The sequence below is a fragment of the Mytilus trossulus genome, chromosome 4, assembly GCF_036588685.1.
Source record: "Mytilus trossulus isolate FHL-02 chromosome 4, PNRI_Mtr1.1.1.hap1, whole genome shotgun sequence".
Classification (NCBI taxonomy): Eukaryota; Metazoa; Mollusca; class Bivalvia; order Mytilida; family Mytilidae; genus Mytilus; species Mytilus trossulus.
In genome coordinates, this window is record NC_086376.1 from 95305589 (window position 1) to 95323747 (window position 18159).

Below are 18159 nucleotides of genomic sequence, written 5' to 3' on the forward strand. Positions count from 1 at the left end.
GGTTAAACAATACTTGGTCATGTTTTATGAAGATTTAAGCCAAAGGCGAAGCCGAGGGATTAAATCTTCATAAAACATGACCAAGTATTGTCTGACCAATTTAGAACATATTCACCTTTCGAGTGACCTTACAAAATTAGCCTTTCCCATTGTAATATTCCAACCTTTAAAAGAGTTCACATTTTCTAATGAACCAAATGTAAAACATAGGTAATCATTTTAATGGATGAAATGAAATAGCACTGACATAGTTTGTGAGGACCAAATGGATAAATTGTTTTCTTCTGCTTCAGGTAAAATTTAATACTAATGAAGTTTGAGATTTTTTTATTTCAAAAAAGCAACACAATGTTATATAAATCCCCTTTATAAAAATATGTTTTTTTTTATGAATATAAAACTCTGTATAAGCATTTAAATTCAGACCATTCAAGGTTAAATGCTTATTTTTTTTATTGATAACTTAATATGTATTGTGTTTCTCCATAAAAAAAAATCCTTTTGCTTTATATATCAGCAGTCTGAAATTGTTTTCTTGACAGAAAAAAATCCCTCAAATGACCGGATTATAACAAATAAATATTATTCTACCTACATTCTTACTCCCATTTTTTTTGTTTATTCTATATTGTGTTTACCATTAGACAATTTATGAAAATTTGCAAAATTCAAAATAATTTGTTTTAATGTTTGCTCTTTCATCTTTAATCAGTAGGCTGTTTTCCAAGGGAAAATACCTAAGGTGGTTGTACACTTGATCAGTGCAGTTATTAAAAATAAATAAATAAAATAAATTTGTTTATTAAAGTGTCACATATTGATTGCCATAAAACATATACAACAATTATAATATTTACACATAAAACAATCAATATCCAGCCATAAATACTGACTTATGAGACACTAGTATTAAGAGTTCACTTTCATAATTAACTGACAATGAAAAGTCATTTATGTATAGCATTTCATAGTGCATGGAAAACCATGTACTATGAAAAATAGAGGGCAAAAAACTGACATTTCATTGGACGAGAAGTGGTGAGTATGTTCTAAGTCATTTTAACTGTTATACAAACAAGTACGTTTACTCAGCTTAAATCTTTTTTGAAAATGATTAGTTGACATACGAGAAATAACTTCGACTCATCAGAGTTTTGGACACAACCGAGTTCGACACAACGAGGTTCGACTGTATATACAAAAAACGAGAAATGAGAAACAGTTATGATAGTTATCAAAGGTATCAGGATTATAATTTAGTACGCCAAACGCGCGTTTCGTCTACATAAGACTCATCAGTGACGCTCATATCAACAGGAAATTTATGAAAATTACCACATTATTGATTTTCATGTCAACATCGAAGTGTTGACTACTCAGCTACTGATACCCTCGGGACGAAACGTTCGCCAGTAGTGGCATCGACCCAGTGGTGTATTGAGGATCCAAAATTCCAAGAAATTGTGCCAAATACGGCTAAGGTAATCATCAACAAACGACAACTACTGAACATCATATTTCTGACTTAGGAAGGTGCAAACAATAAACCATCACCCTTATCTAAAACAGTAGAGTAACTTCACACCATAATAATACACATTATCAAATATCAATTTGAATGGCTTACATAAATAAAAGATAATCATATGTTGAATTGTTAATACCTCTTTCATTTATTGAGCAGTTTATGTGATGTGAATTACACGCGATAAAGATACTGTCTCGGGCCTTATCTGTGGGGACAACAACATGTTGGTCATGGCGATAAATGTTTTGCATCAAATGTACTCTCATATTGATAGAGCAATTATGATATGTATCCACGACCTCACAGCCTTAATTGATTCGGAATTTGAAAGTTGAGTTTCCAATAAATTGATTAAGGCTATCAATAACGCATACCTATATTAATAACACATTTCACATGGAAGTGTTTTTGACAACGTTAAGATCATTTGTATGAACGTGTCCAGCCAGTTATATATCAATGGGAAACTATTGATATTAAGATGATATTACGATGTTTAGACTTGAAGTCGTCAATATAGAGATACTGCAACACGTATTTGTTATTGAATATTTGAGTTAAAATCGGTTTGGTAAGAAAAGAAAGGTGTAGGCTGATTTTTTAAAAGAGGGGTATTACCAGTCCGGTAGCCTAACAGCATGAAAACTAGTAGAACAAATAATATTATACTGATGAGTTTTGAACAGCGGTATACTACTGTTGCCTTTATTTATCACCACCGGACCGGAATCTCTGCTGGTGGACAATCTGTCCCTGAGGATTCTACCAGTCCGGTAGCCTAACAGCATGAAAACTAGTAGAACAAATAATATTATACTGATGAGTTTTGAACAGCGGTATACTACTGTTGCCTTTATTTATCACCACTGGACCGGAATCTCTGCTGGTGGACAATATGTCCCCGAGGATTCTACCAGTCCGGTAGCCTAACAGCATGAAAACTAGTAGAACAAATAATATTATTCTGATGAGTTTTGAACAGCGGTATAGTACTGTTGCCTTTATTTATCACCACTGGACCGGCATCTCTGCTGGTGGACAATCTGTCCCCGAGGATTCTACCAGTCCGGTAGCCTAACAGCATGAAAACTAGTAGAACAAATAATATTATACTGATGAGTTTTGAACAGCGGTATACTAATGTTGCCTTTATGTATTATCAATTGAACTCACTTATGATAAAGAATATTATCCAAGTTGATGGCATCAAATCCGTTGTTATAAAGGAACTTTCAAGTGAGGATCTCTTCTCCTTTTCATCATTTTTGGAATATTTTTGATTTGCAATATCCAAAATGAAAGCGGTTAGTTTGTATATGTTTGAATGAAGATTTTTAAGCGTTGTTTCAAATCATACGTTAAACAAAGAAAAAAGTTTTGAAAGTTAAAATATACTTGTACAAATGTGATGAATACTAACAGCTTTTGTATAATTTTCAAAGTTTATTGATAGAGAAATCATGAAGAGTTGGCTGTTTATAAAGATAAAAACTATGACTGTGTTTATGTCGAAAAATAGAGTATAAAATGTTCATCACACTAATGAAATGTTATACGAATGTAATACAAGTGCGAAGTTAAGCTAGCTATAACCTATACGTATAGGAAAATATCTGTACCAAGTCAGGTATATGACATTGTTATCCATTCGTTTGACATGTTTGAGCTTTTGATTTTAACATTTGATTACGGAATTTACGTTTTGATTTTTCTTGTGAGATTATTTTGTTATTTTACCTTTCACCGAATCACAGGGAGGGCAAGATAGAATATATGTCCCATCAGTTGTGTCATGGCAAACATATGGTGTTGCATATTCTAATTGTCGAATCTATTATTATTTTTTTTTCTGCGGGGAGACGTTGCAAAATGGGGATTGTTAGTCCTGTGGAATGATTTACCGCATGTACATAAAACTTCCTTTCCTTTAACCGACTTTTCAACTGATTTCAATAGTTCGTTTTTATGTTGTACATATCGCCATTGTTTTATTGTGTTGTGGTCATTTTGGGTTAAGTGGTTTGTCTATAGAGTGTTTAAATGCCATTTGATCTTTGTTGACATTGTTAGTTGTTTTAAGATTATGTCACCTTGTTGAAAGCTGTACTTAGTTTTGACATATTCATCTATTATGTCTTTTTGTTTTGCTCAAACACTGTTGTCAACTAAATGAAACCATGTACGGTTTTTAATTTCGTATTGGGTTTAAGTAATACAATGTAGGGAAAAGTAAAATCTCAAAAATACTGAACTCCGAGGGCGATTTTAAAAGGAAAGTCCCAAATGAATTGGCAATATCAAAAGTTCAAACATATCAAATGATTGGATAACAACTGCCATATTCCTGACTTGGTATAAAGTCATTTTCTTAAGTAGGGGGATAACACTCCAAAACAATAAAATCAACTGTAACTTCATTTCAGCCACATGATTTTTCAGATATATTCAACGAAGGAAAATAATGTTGTTTATATTTATTTCTTTATTTTTAAAAAAGTAATAAAATCGACGAAATGTAACGTTGTATGTACACATGATGTATGGTTGTCCCTCCAGTCAATATCAATTTAAATATTCTGTAAAATAAAAACAGTATACTTTATTTATCATTTACTAAACACAACTTGTTTAATAATTTAGTTATCCTTTAACATTATGCTTATTTCAGATACGCATTCCGTTGACATTTTGTATTCTCGTTTGTGATCCATGTTTTTGCACCTTTTACTTGCTTATAAATAAATACCAGAAATTTATTAAACATGAGCCCGAGGGTATCACCAGCCCAGGAGTCAAAACTTCTGTATCAATAATGTGGTAATTTTTACAAATTTCCTGTCAATGCTCTTCAACTTTGTACTTGTTTGGCTTTAGAAATATTTTGATTTGACCGTCACTGATGAGTCTTGTGTAGACGAAACGCGCGTCTGGCGTACTAAATTAGAATCCTGGTACCTATATGTATATGTTAATATCCTTGTTGGAAAATATATTAAAAAAATGTCTTACGCTACGTTTGTTATGGGAAATTTGAAGTCTTCACAAAATCCTATAGAACCCATATTGCAAAAGCATTTTATTATATATAGAAGTAGGTACTTACACCATCGTGAATTATGTCCTCTGTTTGATCTCCATCCTGAATTTCCATCCAATCTATTAAATCGTCCACTGTTAAAATTATTACGGATACTTCCTCTGTTTCCTCTGTATAAATTACGTGGCCTGTAAACAGCTGATCTTCTAGATATGTATACTACAAAATAACATTTTGAAAATTAACATTTAAACTATTGTTATCCAACAAATATATTTGAAAAGCAAAAAAAAGCTTATCTTTACAAATTTGTCAGACAAATTTATATTAGTTATTCAATATATATTTTGGTCTTATGTTACCAATTTAAATTCGTCCGACGTTTTAAGTTTTAGGTGAATAAGTCTAAATATTTTAGAAAAAATGTACATGTGAAAAAAATCAATTACTTGTTCGGTGTCGTTTGTTCGATAACAGTTTACGTGTTTTCCTCGAATTTAGTTTTTAATCGTATTTATGTTCCCTTAATTAATTTTTGACTATTGAACAGCGGTATACAACTTTATTTAAGTTTATCAATATTGAATATCAATGAACTCATTTGAAAATAAATATTGCTAATGTCTTACGTCTTTTTCCACTAGTTAAGCCTCCATTCTGTTGGACCCTATTCAATCTTCCGGTCAATTGTCTGTCATTCAATCTTCCGGATCAATCTTCCGGTCAAATGTCTGTCGTTCAATCTTCCGGTCAAATGTCTGTCATTTAATCTTCCGGACAAAAGTCCGTCATTCAATCTTCCGGTCAATGGTCCGTCATTCCATCTTCCGCTCAATTGTCCGTCATTTAATCCACTGTTAATATGTTCATTATTCCAATCTCCGTTAAGTCTTGATCCCCTCAATCCTACTGATCTCCGAGTTGACGGGAAGTTGCCGCTTTGGTAAACACGAGCTGATCCTAAAGTTACTACAGCAGCAAGTCCAATGATTATCGGTAACATTTTCATGATTCTGTTGGAGAGAAATAATCTATTATATTTAGATAATTTAAAACATAGCTTCAAAATAGATGTACAGATAACAGATGTAACATAGATTCAAATTCCATACGAAACGCTTAATATGAACCCAAATGTACTCATACAGTATGATTTTCAAAGCAAATGAACAGTTATTGAATTTTATTTTTTTAAATCAAAACAAAAATGGCAAATTGTTAGCACCTGAGTATGATGTAACCTAACATATTTGTTTCTAAATATAACAATGTTATTACACTCAGAGTTAATTCTAAAATTGTTGAATCGCTGTTTTGGTCTGTTATACATTGGGAGCCGTTACGTTAGATATATATTATATATATATATATTAATTTAGAATTTAAAATAAAATTTCAGTGAATGATTGGAATCAAGAGAGAATAAGACACGAAACACTGAAACTGTACAATAAATGATTTAAAATAACTGTCGATAGCAAAACAAAATTTGTAGTTTAATAGATATAGGAAGATGTGGTGTGAGTGCCTATGAGACAACTCTCCATCCGAATAACAATTTAAAAAGTAAACCATTATAGGTTAAAGTACAAAAATCAACACGGAGCCTTGGCTCACACCGAACAACTAGCTATAAAGGGCTCCAAAATTACTAGTGTAAAACCATTCAAACGGGAAAACCAATAAACATGTTTGTATAAATGTTGCAATATTATTTGTTTCCTAACTATAAATATTTATTTTAAAGCAACGCTTGTTATCAGTGACGCCAAGATAAAGTTAATATTATCCCTTTTAGACCAGAAATTTGGGTAAACTCATGCATAAGTGATACAATACATCGTTAGAAAACAAGGTCACATAAAGTAACTATATTTTATGTACTGGGTATTTACTATTATTTATTTGTATTTTATTTATTTATAAAGGAATATACGCAAACTTTGCCAAAACAACAACATTTAGTATTCGTGAAAATTCATGTATTCCTCAATCCATCTTATTATTATATTTTTTTTCATTAATATTTTAAAAAAGTCCAATAAAACAATTATGAAAAATAATATTTTTTCAGCAAAATTTTAAGTGTAAGCTTACATTAATAATAAAAGAAAGATAAACAACACTTTACCTGAAAATTCTTTGTTTTTTAAAACGTTTTTCAGATGCTCACATAGAACGAATGTAGCGTATTGATGAAACATTCTTCTTTTATACAAATTCCAAAGAAGGAAACGTTGTAAATTCGGGCATTTCTTTAAACCTAAAATAGCACAAACAAACTACGTCAGTTTTTTTAATACAAACATAGGTTGTAAAATTAACCACAATGACCCTTATGTCATTCTGATTAGCTTAATGTCAGCACAGGTAACAACCTTTGATAATCTAATTTGTTATGTTGCAATTACTGATTGATCATTATGAATTCAGAATGCAAACTTTGGCTCTGACATTTAAACTCTTCCATACCTCATTTAAGAAAAATAACCGAATATGATTTAAATGCTACATTGTTTTAATACGCTTGAAATGTACCAATCGACACATGACCTTGTCCTGAAAAAAAAACATGTTACGTTTTTACATTCAAAACAAATAACATAATTTATCTGTGCATCATTTGAGTTTCTTGTATAATCTAATGTTCAATGTAAAACAGTGTGACTAGTACATCCTAAAGACAATTGTTATTGAACAGGACGGGTACACTTCATAAAACTCTTGTGAAAAAACACACAAAGATTAAAAAATCATGATAATTTAATTTTACATTAAGATATATTGATGGTGTTTAGTTCTGTCCATTACTGTAAATAAAACAGACATGTCTTCCTCATTTGCTTGATTATACTAATTGACGGTTTGTACTTAAATGAGCAACATAACGAGTGCTATGAGTGAAGCCTGATCTGATTTCCCAGCCGAATCATCTGAGTCCCTCCCCCCCTCCCCCCCCCCCGGTTTTGGTTTGGTTAGTGTTGCCCCGACATTGGTTTTTATTATGTGTTTTGTATACTGTTGTTTGTCCGTTTGTCCTTTTTTTTTCAACCAGTGACGCTCAGATTAAAATAGTTACTAAGCCAAACTAAGTGCAAAGTTAAAAAAACCATTGAGGACCAAAAATTCCAAAAAAATATGCTAAATACGGCTAAGGTACTCTATTCTTGGCATATTTTTTACGATTTTAATTTTGAAATAATTAGTTTCCCTCATCTGAGCAACAAAATATCAACCTCACCTATATTTGGGAAACACATTTCGGTATTGGAGAGGTTCTACCTGCTAATCAGACTTAATAAACGTCACCTGTCACTGATCAGAGAGTTGATGTACCAGGTTTATGTCAAAGACCTTTTTGTTTATTTTTTATTCTAAAAAAATCTATCAACTAAAAATACCAATACATCCGTTTGAATTTCACAACAATTACATGAAGGTCTAAAAGAAGATATTTTTGGTGCTGACGTCGTCTTAATCACGTGTTAAAGTGTTCCTCTGGTATCGTTCGCCCCTCGTTTAAACTAGTATTTGTTTTCATAGAAAAGGCTACCTTATGCAGAGTCAAGATGCAGGTTTCATGATCTTTCATACCTTTGGATAACACATTTAGCAAGTGTTATTGGCAATGTTGATGTCACCATTAATAACATGGCAAGCTGAATAATATATCTATGTGGAGGTTGAGACTTGAAATCGTAAATGTAGAGATCCTGCAACACGTATTAGTAATTGAAAATTTTAGTTTCACTTGTTTTTGTAAAATAATTGTATTTATTTTGTATTCATTTGTACCAAATTTAACTTGTGATTATTCTGCCTGTAACGGGTGACTTTAATTGTCTCTTCTAGGATATCAAGACGGTTTAGTTTAGTTAAATTGCATGTTTTTATGACATTCCACAGGTTTTACAGCCACTGGCCTCACATTACTAGATGAGACTGACAGTGTTTTTCAGAGTCATCAAAAGCCCAATGGTCTTGTTGAAGAAATGAACATGGCTATGTTATTAAATTATTGTTATTGTCATTGGTATGATGATCTGATTTTTTTTATATTTGGCATGTCTGGTTATGAGGGTACACCTGTCATTTCAGACGATTCCGTGTTCATGATAACATCTGTGTCGGATCTTTTCATACTGGTCGACATCCGAGTCAGTATTTTGTACAAATATACACTTGTGCTTCCGACGTATGAAATTTATAATGAAGTGTTGTCTTTATGGTATACATCATTTGGTCAAGACCGCTGCTGGTGGTCAATTAAGCTCCAAGTGTTTCTTAGGCTTAGTAGGAAGGATTTCAGAACTGCTATGATTTATAATTAAACATTATTACAAGTGCTCGTTCGTACGTGGTCGAAAATACAGTTGCAACTACCTAGGGAAAATCGATCTTAGGTGGATTTAAATATTTGTTCGGAATGTTTTTTGTCATAGAGCTTTGCATCTGTGTTGATTCTTGAACAGTATTGGCTTTAAGATAATCAGATTTAAGCGTTCCAAGTAAACGTTAATCAAGACAAGGGCCTCATTATTAAAGTGTACTTTGTCTTGAGATTACACTTCATGTTTGTCCTACTACACCTTTCTTTGAATATATTTGTAACTGTGATACTCACTGTTACTCACTCTTTAAAATGTATTTCCAGAATGGCTGGAGAAGACGTTTTTGTTCGTTTTTTTTCTTTGGTCTATAATATTGATATCTGCTGTAAACATTCCTTTGAACTGCATTGAAAATAAATCGTCTTGGTTATCTAATTTGAATGGAATAATGACATACATAACCATAACTAAGTTGCTAGTCTTCGAAATCGTAATCGTAATGAAAAATCTAAAAGATTGATTTGAAATTTTCTTTTGATTAAACTATACGCTAAACTATAATTGAAAGTCAAACAGACAAAATACCCTTTGATTATATTTTTACCATTATAATTAAATATTTAACTATCTGATTAAATTTATTCAGGAAACTCAAATGATGTGCATAAAGGTCAAATTATAAGTTCTTATGTATAAATCGCAAGACAGATAATACTGCAGATTCAATACAGATGTAATTAATATCATGTTTTTTTATAATTGAGTTAAATTTATTTCAAATCAAATATTTGTCATAATAATTTTGAGTTTGAATTTGTATATCGATGGGTACATTTCTAAAAACATAAATGTATGCAAATTTGAAACGTATATTTACGTTTCAACAATGACGTATTAAAGCATTATAACATCGCAAACAAACTATGCATACTGAATTAATAATGATCAATCATTGAATGTATAAAAACAAATGAGAATATCAAAGGTTGTTACCTGTGCTGACATTAAGCTAATTAGAATGACATATAGGTCATTGTGATTAACTTTTCAACCAATGATTTTTTCAAATGAAATTACGTAGTTTGTTTGTGTAATTTGGGTTTAAAGAATTTTCCGAATATACAACGTTTCCTTCTTTGCAATTAGTATAAAAAGAAAATGTTGCACCAATGCTTTATATTCCTTCTAAGTGATTACCTACAAAGAGTTAAAAAGAAGAAAAAACAAGTATGGTGATTTTTGTTTAATTTTATTTTCAATGTGTAAGAATTTTGCAGAACAAATACTTTTTTCATAATTGTCTTATTACACTTTGTTTTAAACACTCGTGACAAAAACAACAATCTTAATGTTCTTATTTATACAAATCAATTAACAATATGAATTAATTTATATTCAAAGGTACCAATATTCGTAGATTAAGAAAAATTTGCGTTTTAGAAGATATTTAGTTCCATTGCCTTGCATAAATTTCTTTTGAAAATGTGTAATTTGTTGAACATTTAAATTCGTAGTTCCTTAATACCTTCTGATTCAGTGAAAATGTGTATCCAACGAATCTTTGAATCCCCAATATGTAAAATCTATATTTAGTTATTTGATCTGACCTTGTTTTCAAACCGTTTATTGTATATAACGGGTGCATCATTTAAACTTAACTTGTGTTCTAATTAGGATGGTATTTACTGTATCTTGGCTTCACTGATTACAATCATTGCTTTAATTTTTTGCAATCTAACAAACTTATTGCAACATAACAAACAAATAACATTTCTAAAATAGAAAGAAAGGATATTAGGGTTCTAAACCCGTGCCTTGCCTGCGAAAGATGTTTCATATTGCGTGTTATATAGCTTCATTCGAGTGTATTACTAAATTTTTAATGCCATATGTCACTAGAATTACTTTTCTAAATTGATGTTTAAATGTAAGATATATATTTAACAGAAAGGCTTACAATGTATTAATAAAACAGCGATTCAACCATTTTAGAATTCATTCTTCGTGTAATTGCAATGTTATATTGCAGAAACACATATTTAAGGTTAAATTAAACTAAAGTGCTTACAAGTCGGAGTCATACAAGTAGAATTTGTTTGTTTTAATTATTATTATGGTATTCGTGATATAAAATCATACCGGTGGAGTAAAGTTTTAGCTCAAATTAAGCGTTTATATGACATATGAACTATAGTTTTACATATATTTAACTGTGCACATATTTTGAATCTTTGTTTTTAATTATTTAAGTATAATAAATTGTTTCTCTCCATTAGAACCATGAATATGTTATCAGTAGTCATTGTACTTGCTGCTGTAGTAACTTTGGGCTCAGCTCGTGTATACAACAGCAACACCTTGCCATCAACTCGGAGATCATTAGGATTGAGGGAATCTAGACTTAACGGAGATTGGAACAATGAGCATCGTAACAGTGGATTAAATGACGGACAATTGACCGGAAGATGGAACGACGGACAATTGAGTGGAAGATTAAATGACGGACATTTGAACAGAAGAGTGAATGACGGACATTTGAACAGAAGAGTGAATGACGGACATTTGACCGGAAGATTTATTGACGGACAATTGAGCGGAAGATGGAATGATGGACAATTGAACGGAAGATTGAATAGGGGACATCAGAGTGGAGGTTTAGATAGTGGAAAAAGACGTAAGACATTAGCAATATTTACTTTTAAATGATAACATTTATATTCAATATTGATAAAATAAATAAAGTTAAAAACAGCTGTTTAATAGTAAAAAATCAAAAATCAATGAAGGGAACATAATAAAATTGAGAATGGAAATTGGGTATGTGTCAAAGAGACAACAACCCGACCATAGAAAAGACAACAGCAGTTGTAAGAACGGTGTACAAACTATATTTGAGGGAAAAGTGTCAACTATCATAGTACAAAGACACGGAACAACAACAATTTCTTTTTTTTACATGTACATGTATATGATTTTTGTCTAGTATTTTGGGACTTCTTCACTAGAGACAAAGAACAGTCATTGGTCGTGCGAATCTAAATTAGTAGCATACAACTAAAAAAAATGTATTAAATAGACACTTACTTTCTGTTAAGAAAAAATTGTACAGATAAAAAAGATATTTTTAAAAATATTTGTAGGAGAACAATAGTTTAGATGATAATTTAAGAATATTTTTTGTAGTATACAGATCTAGAAGATCAGCTGTTTACAGGCCTCGTAATTCATACAGAGGAAACAGAGGAAGTATCCATAATAATTTTGACAGTGGACGACTTAATAGATTGGGTGGCAATTCAAGATGGAGATCGAACACAAGATATACACGATGGTGTAAGTGTTTATAAGAACATATTGTATTATCATCTTATTATCTACGATGCAAAACACATATAAGAAGATGTGGTTTGAGAGCCAATGCGACAACTCTCGATCAAAGTCACAATTGGTATTAGTAAACCGTTATAAGTCAAAGTACGGTCTTCAACACGGAAAATTTACTCTTAACGAACATTAAGCAATTAAGGTCCCCAAAATGACTAGTGTAAAACCATTCAAACACTAAAACTATAGGTCTTGTTTATAGAAAAACAAAGAAACGAGAAACTCTAATAAACAACGTCAACAAACGACAACTACTGAAGATCAGGTCCCTGACGTAGGACACTAGACTAATTATAACAATTGGGAATTAGTAACAAATATAACGTCAAAGTAATAATACATTAATCAAGTTAATATGTTTATTTTCTGATCAATAAATTTTTATTTTTTTTTATTTTACAGAATATTGAAGTTGAGATGTTCTAAGGAGACAGCAAAATATTGTGTGTACATGAAGTGGGATATTCCGTAGATTTTTATACTTTTACAAAAATAAAACTGAAACACTTCAAGTATATGACTTTTCCTTGCATAAATATTTCTAAGAAATATTGTTACCGAAATGATCATTGATATAAAATATTATTGTTCATGAGTGTTATCAAAAAAAAAGGCGACAGTAGTATACCGCTGTTCAAAACTCATAAATCCATGGACAAAAATCAAAATCGGGGTAACAACATATACTTAAACCAATACACAATTTCAGCAGCAAACCTGGTTAGAACGTATTTAAAATAATTGTACAAAGAAATACTAGTAGATTTAAAAAAAACTAAAGAGAGGTTTAAACAGTACACCAGAGAATGACTTAAAGGAACAATGATACAGACAAGTATTAACGTTCCAATGGTGGTAACAAATATACTAGGTTTTGTTGGGTTCGTATTGCTTAATCTTTAGTTTTTCTATCTTGTGTCATGTGTGTTTTTGTTTGTCTATTTGTCTTTTTCATTTGTAGACATGGCGTTGTCAATTTATTTTCTATTTATGAGTTTGACTGTCCCTAAGGTATATTTCGTCCCTCTTATATATATATGTATATATAAAACGTCTGAATAATAGTCAACGATTTTTCCCACGAGGGCGCTGGATCGTTACAAGTAACGATACATGTACACAATAAAATAAATTATATAAACGCCTAAAAAGTGTACATAACAACACCAATAACACAAAAAATAACTATAAATGTAATTTTTTATAAATATTTCGGATAACAGATATCCTTCGTCAGTCAGATTCTGATGTCAAATGAATCATCTTTAAGTCTTCTTAGATTAAACTTTTACTTAATCTTGAAATTTATACATTAAAAAAGGCAAACCGAACATTAGTTAAGACGCTTGCACCATACTAAAAATTGTTGAATATGACATGGGTTATATGACTAATAACATCAGAGAGTTCAAATATATGCTTTAAATAAAAATAATGGTATGCGATATGAACTAGCACAATTCTAAAGCTTTAACGGTGTCGATAATTATGATGTTACAAGAAAGATTGCGTCAATAAGAATTCCAAATAAACAGCACTGAACGGTCTAAATTTCTAAATATTTCAGATTTGACTACTGTAGTGTAGTTACATTAGAGTCTGCGATGTTTAAAACAAACGGCCGTTAAAATATAATAACAAATTTTGACTAAAGTAAAATAGTTGGACGTGGCTTGATACTTATCCATCCCTCAAAAAATTAAGCAATTTAAATTGTTATATTCAACAGATTTATTTTAGAGATGAGTACGAATAAAAAGGATTTGCTCCACCAACGATGTTGCCAAAAAACGACTACAAGAACTTCGCAGTCACCTAAAACATCGGGGCTACAAAAGGAAAGACATTGATAAAGGTTTTTCTCGTGCTAGCAACATCAGCCGAGATAAACTTTTAAAATATAAAGTCAAATAGGTCAACAGGAGGGTGCCTTTTGTGTTGACTTACCATCCAAAATTTGACAACTTGTCTCACCTTATCCGCGAAAGTTGGAAAGATATCGAAAAACATCCTAAACTATCCAAGAGCCACCTGTACTGGCTTTCCGCAGGCCCAAAAGCCTTAAAGACTTGCTGGTGAGAGCAGAGACATCCTCTCAAGCAGGCTCTTCGTCAGCGGGCTCTTGTAAGGGTTGTGGAAACAAACGATGTCTGACTTGCAAACAAATACTGGATACCCAGACTTTTAACTTTTTAAAGGCCGTACTTCAACCTATAATGGTTTACTTTTTAAATTGTTACTTGGATGGAGAGTGTGTCATTGGCACTCACACCACATCTTTCTATATCTATTTTAACAGTCACCCCACTGGTACAGAATACACCATATTTTGCAATATTAATTGCAAGACTACAAATGTTGTGTATCTCCTACAGTGTAAATGTGGTAAGCAGTATGTTGGCGAGTCAGAACAGCCGTTCCACAAGCGAATGAACGGTCATCGTAGCGACTACCAATGCAAGCCAAACCTCCCTCTTAGTCGATATTTGAGATCCCCTGCCCACACTAAGGCAGATCTCAATCGACTGACCATTACTATCATTGACCACAACTCTGCTTAGTCTAGGGAGGATAGACTTACTCGGAAAAGATTTTGGATAAGAAAATTAACAACTTTGGCACCAAATGGGATAAATGAAAAGATGTAGTTCGACACAATGCAGTGCTTCACATCTGGGTTATATTACTTATTATTACAGTCTCCGTTCTATTTCTTTACCTTACTCATCTCTAAAATAAATCCGTTGAATATAACAATTTAAATTGCTTAATTTTTTTAGGAATGTATAAGTACCAAGCCACGTCCAACTATTTTACTTTAGTCAAAACTTGTTACAATATTTTTACGGTCGTTTGTTTTAAACATCGCAGACTCTAATGTAACTACACTACAGTTGTCAAATCTGAAGTATTTAGAAATTTAGACCGTTCAGTGCTGTTTATTTGGAATTCTTATTGACGCAATCTTTCTTGTAACATCATGATTATCGACACCGTTGAAGCTTTAGAATTGTGCTAGTTCATATCGCACATCTTTAATTTTTATTTAAAGCATTTTAACATCAGAATCTGACTGACGAAGGATATCTGTTATTCGAAATATTTATAAATAATTTCATTTATAGTTCCTTTTTGTGTTATTGGTGTTGTTATGTACACTTTTTAGGCGTTTATATATATCTATATATATGTATATATAAACGAGTCTAAATTGAAAACTACGTTCAAACCTATGATTGCGTTGGATAAAAACCGCAATTTTTATACGTGTGCATGTAAAACAAATTTCGTTGTAGAAGGGTCTAAAAACAGCACAAACAACATTTTCCAAAAGACCAAAAAAGTGAAAAAGTATATTTAAACAAAACGCATTTGACTTACAGGTCGAACAACTGATGTTCTTTAACCCTGCTGACTGCTATTGGCGATTGCCAAATAAAATTGATCACAAGATGTAACAAAATGGATCTTAATATAAATTTAATACTAAACAGAAAAAGAAATTTTAACTTGTGGCCACGATGTTATGCACCAAACAAACGGTGTCAATATGTTTTTAGTACACCAGATCCGGATTTCGACAATATAAGAATTGAACATAAGCAACTGTGTGAAAAATCAAAATTCCTTGCTAAGCGAGCATTAACATATACTTACCCGTTAACCATACATTATTGCAGCATCAAATTAGTTTGATACAGAAATTACATGAATATTAAAACTGATGTTCAAAGTTCTTTGAGTTCTTCATAGTATTTGTCAGATACGGATTACCCCCGGGAAAAAAAGGCAAAAGATACCAAAAGGGACAATCGTACTTATGCAGAAGTATATAACCTTTATATATATATATAAAACCATGCATAAAAAGAATCTATGATCAGCCTTATTAAAGTGATATTCATCAAAATCTAAAGTCAAATTCATACAGATTGTTTGTCAACGGATATTCAGCGCATACACACAAAGTTTTCATACTGCACTGCCGAATGTTTCACAAAATTATTGCAAAATATATGCCCTCAGTGCCCTTAAGTTGATAATTTCTGTGTCATTTGGTCTCTTATGAAGAGTTGTTTCATTGGCAAGCATAGTTTATCTGTGTTTGGCTTATACACTCTCTGTTCGTTACGTTCACACAGAAACTGAGATGCGCTTATACCAATCTTTGAATTAACTTGACTAAAAACTATAGAGAACAATCTTTATACCTGGAAACGAACAAAGAAACAACAGATTTATTCACAACTCCCTTTGTATCAAATAGTAGTCTTCAAGCTCTAACCTAAATCTATCTCTTTTCCTTTTACTGACTCCGGGGTCGCAACTAATTTGTTAAACAATTATAACCTTTCAAAATCATTAACAGAGCACATGCTTCAAAACCATAGGTTTCTGAGACAGCTTTTTCTGAGGCAACTCCTTTTTGAGACAAATTGTCCGGAAAAACTAGTCTCCGAGACACCTAGTCTCTGCGACAACTAGTTCTGAAACGACTAGTCTCTGAAACACCTTTTTCTTGAGGTAATTAGTCTTTGAATGACTGTAGTCACCTTACTTTGATAAGCTACCTGCTTGAGAAACTGCGATTATTCTCGAAAGAAATAACAGTTTAAGAACAACTAATTAGCTTGCAACAATCATAAAGACTGCTCAAACCACAAGCTTTTAACAGGAAATTTCTTACTTAACAACCTTTTCATTCAGACTTTCTTAATTTTATTGGTATTCTCTTTCTGATGCTTAACCATCAACCGCCAAATAACAAATGAACGTACTTGTACAATGTATTGGTGTTTCATAACCCTATAGGACATTAAGAAGAGCAACCCCTCTTAGCAACCAGTGATAAAGAGATAACTATCAGTAAAGTTTTTTTTATTCAAACGAGTGAATTATAATGAATTAAAATTAAACAATGAACTGCAAATAGTGGCATATGTATAAACTACATTTTTCTCACACATCTTCTTCTATCTAATAACCGTTTTCTATGAATATGTGTGCTTAAGTTCAACATGGACCTCTCATCAGATGGAAAATTTAACAGATTTATTGTATTTTACGTCATTTTGTCTAAGGCCATTGATATCTTTCTTAATATATTGTCATCTCATCCCCTTTTTTATTATTAACATTAGGTCATAGACCAAGTCTTTTCGTTCAGTGTATGTTTACTTGTTTTTGTTAACATTAGGTCATAGACCAAGTCTTTTCGTTCAGTGTCTGTTTACTTGTTTTTGTTAACATTAGGTCATAGATCAAATCTTTTCGTTCAGTGTATGTTTACTTGTTTTTATTAACATTAGGTCATAGATCAAATCGTTTCGTTCAGTGTATGTTTACTTGTTTTTATTAACATTAGGTCATAGATCAAATCGTTTCGTTCAGTGTATGTTTACTTGTTTTTATTAACATTAGGTCATATATCAAATCTTTCCGTTCAGTGTATGTTTACTTGTTTTTGTTAACATTAGGTCATAGATCAAATCTTTTCGTTCAGTGTATGTTTACTTGTTTTTGTTAATATTTCTTTTGATTGTAAAACCATTTCAATTGATATATGGTAGTATGTCTTTCTATGTTGTGAAAGTACACTATTATTTAAGAAAAGGGTGAAGATTGACGCCTTTTTAAACGTTTGAACATGCTGCATTTTCTGCACATGTCCTACGTCAGGTACCAGATGTCTGTAGTTGTCCATTGTTGGTCTCTCGATTCTTTTATAAATTTTAACGTTGATTTTCTTGGTTGAATGGTTTTATAATATATTTTTTTGGGGTCCTTCATATATTGCTGTGTGATGTGAGCCAATGATTCGTGTTAAAAGGCAGTTCTTTCACTTTTGCATATCGTGACTTGGATGGATAGTTGTCTAA

The 18159-nt window shown here is 31.7% G+C and overlaps 1 protein-coding gene across 1 annotated transcript; it reads left to right on the forward strand.

Annotated features, from left to right (window-relative positions):
* Positions 1 to 229: 229 nt before the first annotated feature.
* On the forward strand, positions 230 to 12752 carry LOC134714318 (uncharacterized). Its single transcript, XM_063575555.1, has 4 exons — positions 230 to 293; positions 11173 to 11570; positions 12080 to 12229; positions 12683 to 12752. Coding segments are annotated over exons 2-4 (546 nt in total). The 5' UTR covers positions 230 to 293; positions 11173 to 11176; the 3' UTR covers positions 12685 to 12752.
* Positions 12753 to 18159: the final 5407 nt, after the last annotated feature.